Raw genomic sequence first — 15,415 nt, forward strand, 5'->3', positions numbered from 1 at the left:
TCTGCCTTTGGTCCATTCCCTGCCTACCCCCATTGCTCTGGCAAGACATTCACAATAGTGGTTTTCACATAGGCTTTCCTTTTAAAGCCCATCTTTCCCGGCTATGAAATTGCCTCCTTTTTCCTCATGGCAGCATCTGCCCACTCAGAAATCCCCTTTTGTGGGAACTGGTGGCCCTCTCCTCTGCCCACCTTTTATGATCTTGCTCAATTTGGTGCCAAGATTAAATGCAATCATGGAAGTGAAAACTTATGGGCATTTTGCATGTGGTCTTGTCCCCTAGGGGTTCTGTGCCAAGAAAGAACTCTGTCTCACTTGGTTGCTTATTGCTTGTCCCAGAATACTGTCCTCCTCAGGGTCCTCCTGTGCAGCAGAGATCATGTCTGTGGAGGACGGCAGGGGAACTGGTGTGAAGATGAGGGTGGGTGCTGGATATTGGGGACTGGCCCTTCAGCTTGTAGTAACTGCTCAGTGACCTAGAGAACTCCATGCTGGGGTGTGGAGGTCAGGAGGCCCAGGCAGTCCATGGTCCAGAAAGCCAGAGGGATGTTAGCAGGCAAAGGAAGGACACACTCAGTGTAGTGTCTAGAATCCTCTTTCAGCTCCTGCCACAGCTAGAGACAGTGCCACCTTTTTACTCTCTCCTGTCCTCTGCCAACCGTGGTGCTTTGTTCCGTGACTGCATCAGCCAGGAAGCCAGAGTCCCACCCCCAGAGGAGATAAGGCCCGTGGTCTTACCTCACTGCTCAGGCCTGCACTGGGCTTGGAACCTGAGTCAGCCTCTGCACAGACACTGTGTTTCTTCTCTTACCTCACTATACTGCACAGTGAGGCTCTCCAGCTGGTTGGTACACACTCTCCTCAGCCCAGGACCATACTGTATTTTAAACACTAGGATGAATTCCAGGACTAGGAGACAGTGTGAGTGTGTGGAGAGGGTGCTGGTTGTAGAGACAGATACAGCTCTCTGACCTTGGTCAACAAGAATGATACTAACATGTCCACTGAATGTTTGTTACGTGCCAGGCACTGTGCTAAATGCTCTACAAATACTATCTCAGTTGGTCCTTAAAATAATTTTTTGAGGTAGGTAACTGAGTTTCATTTTACATGTGAACAAACTGAAGCTTAGAGAGGTTGAAACAACTTGTAAGGCACAGCTGATAGGTGGTGAGCAAGGATCCAGCCCAGGCCCGTGACTAGCCTGCTGCTGAAGCTCCAGACTGAGAAGCTTATCCTGATCTTTAAAATCAGGCCATCGTCTACCTCAGAGAGTTGAGGATTTAGATGGGGTTTGTTAAGGGTCTGGCACACAGACAAAACTTAATAAGTGATCATCTCATCATTTTTCCAGAAGCTCAGATGTCATTTTTATTCTGTGGTTTTAAAGTGAAGTAATCCTGGATGGTCATCTACAGCTGTCCTGTGCTGGGTGCTGCAGAGATGAGGACAGTCCTGGTCCCTCGGGCTTAGAGCCTGGGCAGAGGAGGGGGAGAGGGAGGAAAGAGTGGAGCAGGGGTGGCAAACAAAGGCTACCAGTACTGTGTGTGATCTGGATTGAGTCCCCTTTACCAAGAGGCAGGAGGCACCGTGCTGCCATCACCCAGGTGGGCAGTGTCCTTCCTGCACTAACCGGAGCTGGGGATGAAGGACTGAGTAGAATCCAGTTGGCCATTTGATAGCAAAGCTCCAAGGCTAAGTGAGCCAAACGCAAAGTGTTGGGCCCAGAGAAGCCAGCCCTCAGCGGCAGGAACCTAGAACCTGAGGGAAGCAGGAGCTGTGTCCGTCCCACTTCAGATCAGTCCCCACACGGCCATTCCTCATCCACAGTCTGATTTCTGAGAGACCTGTCCATGGTCTTCTGAAGGTTTGTAATGGTTGGCTGGTATCTTGGATTCCCTGAGAAGTAGCAGTTACGAAGGAAGGTTCCTCCAGCACCTACAGGGTTTTCAGAAACTTCTCAACTACTTCTTCGTAATCATGTTCATTATCTGCAAAAGAGTCCAAGTTAGTGAGGACCTTTGGCCTTAGGCAGGTTCCTTCCCCTCTAAGGGCACACCTTCCCACGCTGGACAGGGAAGGGGCTGGTCTGGACGCTCTGAGATCCTTGCTAGCACAGAAACCACAGTTTGTGTCTGAGCACTTTGCACACATGTTCCCTTGTGCCTTGGGGAGTGTAGTGTGTTGGGGGAGAACTCATCTTCCTTGCCAAGGCCCTGGAGCCCCTGGGAGGGATAGTAGGAACCCTTCAGTCTAAGCCCACCCGCTATAGGCCTGTCCATCCAACTGGGAGTGTAGAAGGGTCTGCCCATGGGCAGGGCCCTGCCGAGGTTATGGCCAGCACCATCAGAGGCCAAAGCAGCAGCAGAGGAGTGGTGTGGGGGAGGGGAGAAGCAAGGACCAGGCTGAGCAGGGGCTGATGGACTCACCCAAATCCTGCGTGATGGGCTTAGTGGGCCTGAGGCCCTTCTTGAAGCCAGGAGTCTGACTGTACAGATTTGAGCTGTCCTCGGTGGTCTTTGGCCAGGTCTGCACCTTGGGTTTGGGCAGCAGAGATGGTTCCTGCAGTTCTAAGATTTGAGAATACTAAGAGGGAGAAAAAGCAGAAGTCAGCAGGGTCCCAAGAAATGGGGTAGCAGAGTCCATGAAATGCAATTTCCTTCAAATGTCACTTCCTCTGCTCCCCTCTCAACTTCCTTTTCAGAGTAGGGCTTCTCGGGACCCCTGGTGTTTTTGCCACAAGCACATGAAATGTTCTTTGGTGGGAAGAAAGGGGCCAGGGTGAGGGATGATAGGTTGAGGGCTAGAGATAGGGTGTCCCTGAGTTTCTCCACAGGGATTTGGTCATTGTCCTCCAAATCTTTGCTGAAGGAGAAAAAAAGCAGTTGTTACAACGCCTGAGAACAGAGTGCAGAGCTGAGGGGGGTCCCAGAAGGAAGAGGACTTCACTGCATCCCTACCATGTGCCAGATGCCGTATGCTTGCCTGCTCATTTTATTCTCAGGTGACCCTCTGACTAGCAGTTTCACTTGCACATGAGGAAGCAGGCTGTGAGAAAGCCGTGGGGATCCTCACGAAGGGGATTCCCTAGCTGGGCCAAGATTCGGACCCATGTATGTGACCTCTAAAGCCGCTTCTCTTCCCACGACAGCATGCTTTTGAGAGCAAACAGCATAGCTCCCTGAGGAGCAGCGGAGAACACCGCTGCCCAGAGAGGAAACGCTACTGGTTCCAGGCCTGCAACAGGGATCAGGCCCAAAGGAACTGCCAGGAACCAAGGCTGGGACTGAGGTCTCAGTTCTTTGTACCACATTCTTTCCAGCACTGTCACAGGGCCTGTGTTTCAGGTGTCCATTCCCAGTCCATTCTTGGTTCTGTCTACCCTACCCCCTGCCCCACAGATAGGAGCCCCTTCTGGAGCTGAGACCACTCAAGGTTTGTTCTTTCTTTTAAGAATTAAAAAAAATTTTTTTGGTAGGAGAGATCATTAGGTTTATTTATTTATTATTACTTTGTTGTTGTTTTTTAATGGAGGTACTGAGGATTGAACCCAGAACCTCATGCATTCTAAGTATTCTTAGCATTCTACCACTGAGCTAGACCCTCCCCTGCTTCATCTTTTTAACTTCTGCTGCCATTCCACTACCTCCCCCAGTACAAAATAGGAGTCTCCCCAAATCCCCAAACTCTATGCTTGTTTCAGTTCACAAAGTGCTTTTTATATAGATCATCCCTCCTGTTCTCAGCAGGGTTTGGTAGTTAGGTGCTCAGATCATGTGGTCAGACCCATTTTCAGCCTTGCTAGCTGTGTGATCTCAGGTAAACTACTTTATCTCTCTGTGCCTCTTGTTTTCTCAACTGTTAAAAGAGCAATCATGCCCACCTCAGAGGGATGTTGTGAGAGCTGGGTGGGGCAGTGCGTATGAGGTGCCTGCCCCAGAGTCAGTGCCAAACGAGTGGAGGCTAACACACTAGCACTGTGAGTTAGTGGTGTTACCCGAGGTTCACTGGTGAGGAAACATGCTCAGGGGAGTACAGGCCACAGAGTGAGTGAACTGGGATGTGAACTTAGTGTTTCTGACTCTGAACTTTCTCCCTCATGATTCCATTTGGTTCAGTTAATTCACCAGCACTTTCTGCCTACCTTGGAGTGTGTGAGGTCCCTGCCCCCACAGAACCCCGTTCTAGCCACAGAGACCAAGCACAACTGATTAAAACTACATGTCCCCCCCCCCAAGCTACGTACAATGTGCGGTGTGAATACAGAAGAGGGGGACCGTCACTGCCCAGGAGGAGATCTGAGCTGGCCCTTGCCCATGAGCCTGAAAGGAGGAAGAACCTTCCAGGCAAAAGGATGGGGGTGTCTGAAGTGCTGAGGTAGGAATCTCGGCATATTGGGGGAGCCTCAGGAGTGCCTCTGGCTAGAGTGTGAGCTATGGAGTGGTAGTGGAAGATGGGCCTGGGAAGGCAAGGCTGAATCAGCTCATAAGGCCCCTGGATGCCATGTTAAGGGTTCGCATTACCCCCCAGCAATGGGGAGCCAATGGTTTCAGAAAATGGGGCTGGGGCCCCCTGCTGACCAGAGAGGGATTTGGGAGGCCATTCTGACAGCTGTAGGGAGGGATTGAAGAGGCTGCTGAACTAGTTTTATGTGAAAAATGCAGAAGCTTGAACCAGGGAGTGACAGTAGGGTGGCAGAGAGAGGTAAGCACCATGAACTTGGAGGCAGGATGCTTCTGCTCCAGTTCAGGCCCCTCATTTACTGTGTAACTCTGGGCGAGTCTCAGAGTCTCTGAGACCTCATTTTCTCAGCTGTAAAATAGGGATAATCATACCAATGTCAGGATGGTCAGGATCGAATAAGAATAAAAGGTACTAAGTGTGCACGTTTAGAAACTGCAGGTTCTGTACAACTGTAAGAGCAACGTGATGCTGGACAAAAACGGCAGGACCTGAATGATCCCAGCAGGTGGCCCCTCCCTGCCCACTTGGGTTCTGTTGGTACCTTGATGCCTTTCTCCTTGCTGCCCTGCTTCTTCTGCCCACTGAGGCCCTTACTTTTCGGAGGCCTGGGCGGGGGAGCTTGACTCTCGAAGGTAGGTAACTTCCGAAGGCGATAGTAGAAGGCCTCCGTCAGCTCCTCCACTGTGGCTACGGGGAGGGACCCAGGCGGCTGGCTTGGCGGCTCCTCTTCCTCCGCAACAGTCAGGTCCAGCCACCGCGGAGGGATCTCGAAGCACATCCCTGGCTTGGAGTCCAGGCTGACCACCAAGAAGGGTTCCACGATCTTCTCCTCCAGCCGCAGGCCCGGAAAGGAGGTCAGAGGGTCAGCAGGGTGGTTGGTGTCCTTGACCATCACCTTGACCTCACAGGGCAGTGAGAACTGGACAGTCAGATCCTGCAGGCTGTAGCGCCGGCCGTCGCTCAGCTCCTCCACGAAGCCGCCGGGAGTGTGGAGGGGCAGCATAATCTGTTCTTGGTGCTCGGCGTCCCCTTCGCACTCTTCTTCCCCTTCCTTCTCAGCCTCGTCACTCAGCCGCTGACACACCAAGACATCTGTGTCCCTGTCTTCAGCCCCCAGGGCCTGGTCTGACCGCAATACCTCCAGCCTGTCGCCCATGGCTAGGGACGTGAACCCGGGGTTCTCCAACCCCTCGCCCTCATAGTCCTTTGTGGCCACCACCCGGAGGGACTGGCCGGGCTTGAGGGCACCCAGGAGGTCATAGGCCGTGGGGAACTCTCTGGGCCGCCGCCGCAGCTTGCCCTGGTAGGCCCCGGAGATCATAAAGTGTCTGGGCATCTTCCGGCCCTTGGTGGAGGCCAGGAGCCGCCAGGATGGTGAGGCCACGCCATGGATGCAGAGCCTCCGGCCTTTCTTTAAGGAGCCCACCCACGGGCTGAGGAAAATCGGGGGCCCCTCCGGGACTTCCAGGATCTCTGTGGGCAGGGGAAAGGGGCCTCCCCGGGCCAGGACCTCGCTCAGCAGCAGCGGTTGGATGAAGTGGATGTGTTGAGAGGAGGCGGTGACGTCCTCCACGTCCACCTCCAGGGTGGAGGGGATCTTGACAACGGACCTGCGCACTGTGGAGGGGAGAGGTCAGCTCGGGGGCGCACCTTCCACCCCGTCAGAGGTCAGGGCCAGCTGACTTCTTTCCTGTCCTCATCTTTTCTTTCCTAACAGCAGTATCCTGTGGTACCGGGTTCCCTGCCCACTCTTCCACCTCTTTCTTAAAAGTTACTACAGAAAGTTTTAAACATTTATAAAAGTAGGGAAACTAGTATAGTGAACCCCCATGTACCTGTCACTCAGGTTCAACATTTAACTCACGGCCTATCTTCTTTCATTTATACCTCGTATCTATTTCCCTCCACTGGATCATTTTGAATCAGAATAATCACATTATGCCATCTGTGACTATTTTGATGTGTACCACTAAAAAGAAGGGATAATTCAAAAATTAAAAATAATAGTAACCACTGGGCCGTGATCACATCAAAACACTAATAATTTTGAATGAATATCCAATCGGTTCAACTAAATTTTCTAAAAATTTTAATTGGATTTTGAATGTAATTTGATAAGCTGCTTTTCCAAATCCTTTCTGGATTGAAATAGATAAAATCAAGAAAAACACTGACTACATGACCTTGGACAACTTCTTGGAACATTGATTAGGTAGTTCCCAGGGCATAAACTCTGTAAGAGAATGAGGAACACTGGCCCCTCCAACTGTGTGGATTGAGGCGCACCACGTGGAAGACAGAGCAAGGAATGTTCACCCCATTTTACAGATGAGAACACTGAGGCTCTGGGGCATGGTGGTGACTTTCCTCAGGTCACACTTTTGGGAATTTTGCTCTATGCCAAATGAGCTGATAATTGGTTAAAGCTGAGAGATGAGCACATGGGGGTTCATTATACTGGTCTGTTTTTTTCCTTCAAAATGCTTTCTAGATTACCTGAGCTGCTTCATTCCAGGGAAGCCAACTCCTTACTTAAAGAACTAGTGAGCAAAGCATAGGGTATTTCGTAGGACAGTCCTCAGAGCATGCAGAGCAGGGCTGGTGAGGCAGAGGCAGAACCTGGCCAGGTCTGGCCAGTCAGAGGCCCAGCCTGAGTGGAGGTAGAAGAATGGGAGCCTGGGGAACCTCTACAGCTCCAAACACAATGTTCTGTATTCCCTGTGCAAACTGTAACCAAAGAGTAGACAGGAGGAGGTTTCAGTTTAATAAATGAAGAGGGAGTGATGGGATTAAAATACCACTATTGCAGTTTCTAAGGAAATCATGGATCTAGGCAGTGACCATTGACAACCACTCACATCACAAACACTGACTCATCTGTTGTGTTACTGGATCTGCACCACACGGCAAGGCTGGTGCTGCAAGTCAAGTTGGTGGCAGACACAGAGCTGAATTCCTGGCCCCACACCTCACACGGCGATGAGAAACTGTTTGCCTCTTGCACACTTGGTCAGGCCCCTAGAGCTAACTGCCTTCATCGGTGCAGAAGAGTGAATGTATCCAGCATGACACTGCCGTCCCTAGAAAGGCCCACCTGCAAGCTTGGTCCTTGGCTGGCATGTGGGAACATGGGTTTTAGGAGGATGCCCACCATTCCCTGACAGGAGTGGCTCACTGTGCCTGCAGACAAGGTGGCTTATGCCCCAAACCTGCTTTCCTTTGGGGAGGCTGGAATTTTGATATGTGCCAGCCAGAGGGTGTCCACGTGACCAGCACCTGGGAAAAACCTTGGGCACTAGGTCTCCAATGAGCTTTCCTGGTGGACAGCATCTGACACATGTCACAAATCAGTGCTGGAGGAATTAAGTGTGTCCTGTGTGTGTGACTCCACCAGGAGAGAATTCTTGGAAGCTGCACCTGGTTGCCTCCAGACTTCACCCCATGAGCCTTTTCCTCTGCTGACGGCGCTTTGTCTTTTTGCTGTAATAAATCACAGCTGTATGTACGACTGTCCACGGAGCCTGTGAGCCCTCCTGGCGAAATCATTGAACCCTGGGGGCGGTCTTGGGGTGACACAACAGAAAATGCAGGGGACAGAGGAACATGTTACCACCACCACAAGGATGCTGGTAACGAAATCCAAAATTTGAGAAAAACTAGAGCACAAATGGCCTAGCCCCTTCAACAGATAAATTACCAGAGGAATAAAGAAGGGGAAGCTGGAGATGAAAAGAGACCTTAGAGACCTAATAATAGTCAACGACAACACTGTGGACCTTGTGTGGACCCTGATGTGAATAAAATGTAAAACAATGAGACAACAGAGAGAATTCAAACACCAAGTGGGTATGACCTCTAAGTGGTGGTATTAGGAGTTATTGTTAACTTTTTGGTGTGATGATGGTATTGTGTGTCTGTTAAAAAAAAAAAGTCATTTTTAAAAGAAGCATATATTGGGACATTTACAAAAGAAATGATAAGGTACCTGGGGTTGGCTTTGACGTAATCAGGTGGGATGGAGTGGGGAGAGGGGCAGAGATGAAACACAGTCAGTTGTTAGTTGATAATTGTGATTTGGGGTGATGGGGTCGTGGGGTTTGTCACTACTCTCAGCTTCTGTATATGTTAGACTTTTTCCATAATAAAGCAGTTTTAAAAGATTTTTTTTTTAAGGGCAAAGAATCCCCACTTGGCTCTCGAGTTTGTCAACAACCCAACCGTACTCTGCGTAACTACCAGAGAGCTGAACCTCAAACCCTCTGCCCTCCAGGGAAGAGGTCCTAGGGCACCAGGTCTTCTGCCTCTGCTCCAGCTTGGCCTCTGAGCCACCAGCCCTGGCCAGGTTCTGCCTGTTTCACTGTTCCTCGCCATGCCGCCTCCAGCCTGTCCTAAGAAATAACCTACGAAGCAGCTGCGGGATTCAGCCAGACAGTGCCCTCCCACACAGGAGGGCCTTCACGAACAATCCTGCTCTCCCCAGAGACAGGAAAATATGTGTCTCCTGAGCAAATGGGCAAAGCTTCACTTTGTTACACTGCGTTTCTTTGTCTTAGCTGCTGTCAGGCTCACAACCCAACTTTTGCCTAATTTTATAAAGTACGTGGGAATTCACTCAGGTTATTCCCATTTTCACACCTAACTTCCACTGTTGGGGAATCCTGATTCTGTTACATTTTATATACCAGGTACTCCGCCTGGAATTCTTTGACTTTCCATGGGGATGGGGTATATCGTCCCATCACCAGCTCCTCAGGGACCCTCTGTCCCTCCCACTCCCGCCCCACCCACCTGCCCAGGGAACTCACTGTGCATGATGGCTTCGATCTTGTACTCGGGCCTCAGCGTCTGGGAGCACCAGGGGAGGGCAGGGCAGGTGAGGAGGCGGTCCCTCAGGGCCGGGTCCTGCAGGACCTGGAGCAGGGTCCGATGGGTGCCAGGCTCCAGTTCCCAGAAAGGCCCCTTCTGGGATAGGGGCAGATGCAATAGGACCTGCTGGGCCCCAGTGTCCAGCACACAGCGGGCACAGCAGGTCCCGAGGTGCATTTCCACAGCCACAAGCTTGAGGGGCTGCTTCTCAGGCACCACCCTGGCCTTGGTGGCAATTTTGTAGGTTGACATGAAGCAGATGGGCAGCTTCTTGGAGCTCTGGTTTGCAGCAGAGACCAGCTCCTCCAGGGTTCCATAGCTCTGGGGGCCAGTGAGGAGGCTGAAGTGGCCTGTAGGGCACAGCAGGGGTGTCAGGGTCGGGCAGGCCTTTGCTGGGCTCAAGGCCACATATCTCATTATGGCTGCCAAGAACCAGCCAGAACCCCTGGGGGCAGGTGCCAAGGGTGGGCCAGCATCTGAATATCCGGGCTGCAGGGCTGAGGGACAGGAGGTGGCACTGACCATGTACGAATGGACAGTGAGGGGTGGAGCCAGTTCCTTCTGACACAGACAGGCACAGACACAGAGGCTCTGTCACCAGAGACAGAACAAACAGGGACGCATCTCCCAACAGACACACTGACCACTGCCACATTTTTCTACTGCCAGACCCCATCTGCCTCTAACTTTGTCATCTTCGCCTCCAGATACCTCACCACTGCTCCAATCCCACACACCAGCACCTATCACCCCATCCTGGATAAGTGAGCGCCATTGTCCCTCCCAAACTAGAAACCCAGGAGCTACTGACCCAATGACCTCTGACCACCCCCTTTACCCCCATCTGACTGCCTGATGGCTTGTCCCATCCACTCCACCTCCTATTCATTCTTCTGCCACCAGACTGGCCTATAATACCCCACACCTAGACATAACATCACTTCCGGGGGGTTTCTGCCCAGAATACTCAACACAAATGAATCTATTCAAGGAAACACCACACAAACCTGGACTGAAGCACATTCTACCAAAGTACTGATCTGGACTCTGAAAATATCAGTCAAGACAAAGGAGGGATGAGGAACTGTTCCAGCCTGAAGGAGACTAAAGGAGCCCAACTGAATGCCATGTGCAAGCTGGGACTGGCTTCTGGATCAAGGCAAAAACCTGGCTATCAAGGACATTATTAGGGCAGCTGGTGAAGTCTGAATACAGACTATGGGTTAGATAGTAGGATTGTAACCATATTAAACTTCCTGAATTTGATCATTGAACTACAGTTTTGTGAGCAAATGTTCTTGTTTTTTAGGAGATATACTAAATGCTAGGAGTAATATTTAAATGTAAAGGGGCATCATGTCTGCAATTTACTCTCAAATGGTTCAGGAAAAATGTATGTATATACATACATATATAGTAATATCTGTTCATATGTGTATATATATAAATATATGTATATAAAGAGAGAAAGCAAATGTTATAAAGTGATCAATAATTGGTGAAATGGGATAAAACGTGTACAAGAGTTCTAGGAAGTCTTCTGTAAATTTGAAATTATTTCAAAATTTAAAAAAATTCAAAATACAAAATAAAATACATCACTGCACTATTTAAAACCCTCTTTGGTGGGGGAGGGTATAGCCCAGTGGTAAAGTACATGCCAAGCATGCATGAGGTCCTGGGTTCAAGCCTCAGTACCTCCACTTAAAAATATACATAAATAAATAAACCTAATTGCCTCTCCATCAAAAAACAAAACAAACAAGAAAACAATTTTAAAACCCTCTTTGGAGGGAGAGGGTATAGCTCAGTGGTAGAGTGTGTGCGTAGCATGCAGTACTGGGTTCAACCCCCAGTACCTCCATTACATACATAAATAAATACCCAGGGGGGAAAAAACATCTTTGGCTACTTAATGTCTTCAAAATAAAGACTGAACTATGTCTGTGCCCCACACAAGCCCCAGGTGCTGGCTTCCACCCCCCTCACCTGGAACCCATGCCCTGGCCCGTTCTTCCCTGCTGGCAGTCATGGTAAACTGTACTGAGAACAAGCCCTCAGAGGGCGTCTGCTCTCTGCCTGGCCCTGTTCTAAGCGCTCATAGGTGGCAACTCATTTAACCCTCTTATCAAACCTGTTTGTCCTGTTACAGAGGAGGAAACTGAGGCCCAGAGAGGTCATGGGAACTCGCCACAGCCACAGCTAGTAGCCTGCAGAGCTGGGATCCCCTCCAAGGCGTCAGCACCCAGGCCCATGGTCCACCACGCTACATGCCTCCTGCAATGACTGCGCTATGAGGGGTTTCTGGAGGCTACTCCCTCCAGCTGGGAGCCTTTCTCCAGCTCAGGTGCCACCTCCTCCAGGAAGCTTGCGCAGATCTCTAAGGCAGGCCACTCTGGCCCAGAGCCCTCTCTAAAACCTGTGCCTACTTCTACTGTTGTCCTCCTCACTGCCATCCTGGAGCCTGCCCCTGGTTCATCCTGAGCCCCATGCCCCCAGCCCCCAGCACAAGGCCTGGCACGTAGTGAGTGGCAAGAAATATTTGGTGAGTGAATGTGTGAGTGAACACAGAAACATGCATGTGGACAGGGACCTGGAACAAGGAACACCCAGCCAAAAGGCAGATGAGATCAGACATGGATACTGAGAGGGTGTGGCCACACTAGCTCCAGGCATCGTCAGAGCACTGAGGACATCTGGGCCTTGGGGCTGGGTAGTGGGGGATGTGAGCGTTGTGTGTGCCAGCCCAGAGGGGTGGGAGTTTGTGCTGGGGTCAAGTGTGTCCAAGGGTGTGCCTGCCTGGAGGGTTCCAGGGCACTGAGGGAGACAGAGGTGCCCACCTTACCCTGGAAGTTGGGAGCAAGCACCATCGTCTGGCCTGTCTCCGGGTTCTCGCAGACCACCTTCTGGAGGTGAACCTGGGTGACCTTGATCAGGTCCCCTGTGGAGAGGCAGCACTCATTTCCAGAGATCTCGTAGATGGAGCCTACGGAGACACAGACTCAGTTTCCTGGTTCAGCTAGGGCAAAGTGCTGGGCAGCCTGGACCCTATTCCCCAAAAGGCCCTGCTCTGCCACACCTTTGCACGTGCTGTTCCTGCTGCCTGGAATGCCCTTCCCTGTCTTCCCTGCCGAATGGCCACTGGCTCAGCTGTCCTCAGGCAGCAAAAACTCTGCCTTTGCTTTCTTTTAGTGCTGACTGTACCCCTCTGTGGTCCACTTCTGTGGCCCTTGTCACATCCCCTGGCCTCCTGAACTGAGCTCACAGGGCACGACTGACCCATCTCAGCATCACTGCAAGCAGCACAGGCCCAGCTTCGAACCATGTGCTAAAGTCATGAATGAGTAAACAACCCAATAAATCCCAATTCCCTTGTACAGCTATGAAATCAGGCCCAGAGAGGTTCAGTGACTGCCCTGAAGTCACACAGAGCCAAACACTCACACTGGCATCTTCTTCAGATGGACTGTTTTTAGAGGAAGCACGGGAGTGAATGACGGGCCGCTGACAGGGTGGGCTCAGTAGGCAGTGCTCTGGGCCCCCACCTTCAAGCACAGCAGCCCCACTTTCCTGGTTTAAAGTGCTTAAAGCAGTGTCCAGAACATGGAAGGTACTCGATAAAGATTTACACAGGCAGTGCACAGGCCCTCCATCCAGCCGATGAGGGGCTGGACAGTGCAGGCTGATGAGCATTGAGGACACACGATTCTACCCCATCCCCAGGGCAGCCTCAGCAGGGCCCTTCAAAGAGCCCTGAGAAACTGATGAAAATCCCACCCCTCATCCCCAGGAAAATGCACACAGGCTCATAAAACAGTTCTGACTACAGTTTCAGGGGGTGGACCCCCCGGGCCAGCAGTAACAGCAGCAGTCGGTGCCGAGCACTTACTACATACCCAGTGCTGTGCTTGGTACTGCAGATGTGTCACTGCATTTAAGACCCATGATTGTCCCTGGAGGAAAGGACAGTTTCTGTTTCCTAAATAACAAAACTGAGCCTCGGCGAGGCAGAGAGGGTGGCCCAAGATTATCAGATAATAGGAGGCAGAAGTGGGACTTAGCCCAGGGTGTTTGCCTTCAAAGCTGGGGCTCCTAACCACACAGTGTCTGGTGCAGCCGCCTGCCCCACCAGAATCACCACCTGCCCTCCTCCAATCCACCCCCACATCTCACCCTGTCAGGTTCTTCTCTTACTCTCACTTCTGCCACTTCCTGTCACTTCCCACCACCCGGGTCAGGCAGAATGAGGAAACTCAGCTATTGAGACACACAGTGGGCAGGGCACGTCGAAGGAGACCAGCAAACAGAGCACAGATGCCTGCAGGGAGCCCCCAGAGGGGAGTCAGGGTTTGAATCCAGATCTATTGGATTCCCAAAGTGGACCTGGCAAGACCCCGTGGTGTGGTGGCCTGCCTGTCCCCTATGTGACCCTCCACATGTCTCACCCTTGGTCTAGACCCCACTTGGGGCCTCGGAACACTTTACTGGAAGCTGCTGGGGCAGAGCGAGGGGATGGATGGAGGGGACAGGATGGGGCAGGGCACCCATAAATAGTTTGCTTTCTAAGGAAGAAGCCTCCTCCCACCCCACCCAGACTCTCGCTTCCCTCTCTCCTCCACCTCTGCCTTCCCCACTCAGTTGCCCACAGCTCCTCCCTCACCCTCAGAGCTGCTGCCACTCCTTTCACAAACAGTCAACGCCTCCTCCCTTGCTCTTTCAGACAATGACTACTGACTGAGCACCAGCTGTGTACCATTGCGAACCCGGCCGGTTGTGGCCAGGTGGGCAGATGTGCAAGTGTGCAAGAAGCAGAGAGCCAGGAAGACTTCCCAGAGGAGGAAGAGTCTTTTAGGACGAAAACTGAAGAGGTGATCAGATCAAGTACTGCCCATTGCCGGAGGGCAGAGGCGGGGTGGAGGGACTGAAGGAAGGCCCCGTAGATGGGCGTCAAGGCGGAGGAGTGGGAGAGCAAACAGAGGGGAGGGCTGACCTGGCGCTTCAAAATTAAACAACAGCTTGGCATCTTGAGCGCCCCAACGCCGCGACCCAGCACAGTCACCCTTAAGAAATGCACACCGGGGTTCCATCCCAGCTTGGCTAAGTTTCACCGGCCTGAGTGTCTGAGCTCATTTACTTCCAATCACCACCCTGCGGAGCAATCAGCAATCCCCCATTCCGCGGACGCAAAAGCCGTGGCCCGGAGAAGTCGGAGTGTGGCACCAAATCACAGTTTGGGCAGTGGCTGTGTCGGAATTTGAACCCGGGGTGCAGCTTTCCAGGTTCCTAACGCCCTGGCAGGGAGAGCCGGTCCGTGGCCGGGCCGCGGGTCGGAGGGGGCTCAGCCCTCCACTCACCCTGGAAATAGACCCCGGAGCAGACCTGCAGCACACGCGGGAGTGAGGCGGGGTCCAGGGAGCACACGAAGTCCTGCAGCGACATGGGCTCCATGGTCCGAGCGGCTCGCTGGACGCGGATTGAGTGGCTCGCCCGCAGCGGAGCCCGGCAGCCCCGCCTCGGTCGTCCTCGCGGGGCGGGGTTGGGCGGAGTGGCTCCGCCCAAGGGCTTGCGGGACGCGACGCCGTGCTCTCAGAGAAGCGATATCCTTCTCCCGGCCTCAGTTCCCTCATCTCTACAAGGGGGTTGCATGACCCACCTCTCACATGGATGGCACGACTTAGAAGGTCTAGATCAGTACCTGATACCCTGAAGGTCCTGAGTAAATATAAGCTAGTCCCCACGTGCCCAGTCATCAGTGATGTACCGCACCGTGGAGGGCGGGCGAGGATGAAGATGAAGGAAAACCCCCCAACTCCCTCCCAGTTCTCCCTTCCTCTCTGTTCTACCGAGGAAACGCGGTCCGCCTGTTGTAGGTCCGAGTCTCACTGGAGACACAGCCTTGCCGTTTAGGTCTGAGGGGGAAGATAGAGTATCTGGTCTCCTGAACCCCTCTCTAGGATACTCCGCGGTTCTCTACTGATGGGGAACTCACTACCTTTCCAGGACGCTCATACCCTCTGGACAATCCTACTTAAAAATTCTTCCTTGGAGCAACCTGAATGTCCATCCACAGATGATTAGATAAAGT

The 15,415-nt window shown here is 52.1% G+C and overlaps 1 protein-coding gene across 2 annotated transcripts; it reads right to left on the minus strand.

Moving 5' to 3' along the window:
* Positions 1–1,342: 1,342 nt before the first annotated feature.
* THEMIS2 (thymocyte selection associated family member 2) lies at positions 1,343–14,858 on the minus strand. 2 transcript variants are annotated; one of them, XM_074377053.1, is made up of 6 exons: positions 14,685–14,858; positions 12,176–12,316; positions 9,270–9,680; positions 5,006–6,081; positions 2,430–2,586; positions 1,343–1,991 (listed from the first exon to the last, which is right to left on the minus strand). In XM_074377053.1, the coding sequence occupies exons 1-6, from the start codon at positions 14,776–14,778 to the stop codon at positions 1,939–1,941; spliced, it is 1,932 nt and encodes a 643-aa protein (XP_074233154.1). In that variant the 5' UTR covers positions 14,779–14,858; the 3' UTR covers positions 1,343–1,938. The 2 variants fall into 2 exon arrangements, with proteins under 2 accessions (XP_074233154.1, XP_074233155.1); XM_074377054.1 differs by having other exon boundaries at positions 14,710–14,848.
* Between the last annotated feature and the right edge of the window lie 557 nt (positions 14,859–15,415).

Source organism: Camelus bactrianus, chromosome 13 (genome assembly GCF_048773025.1).
Source record: "Camelus bactrianus isolate YW-2024 breed Bactrian camel chromosome 13, ASM4877302v1, whole genome shotgun sequence".
Classification (NCBI taxonomy): Eukaryota; Metazoa; Chordata; class Mammalia; order Artiodactyla; family Camelidae; genus Camelus; species Camelus bactrianus.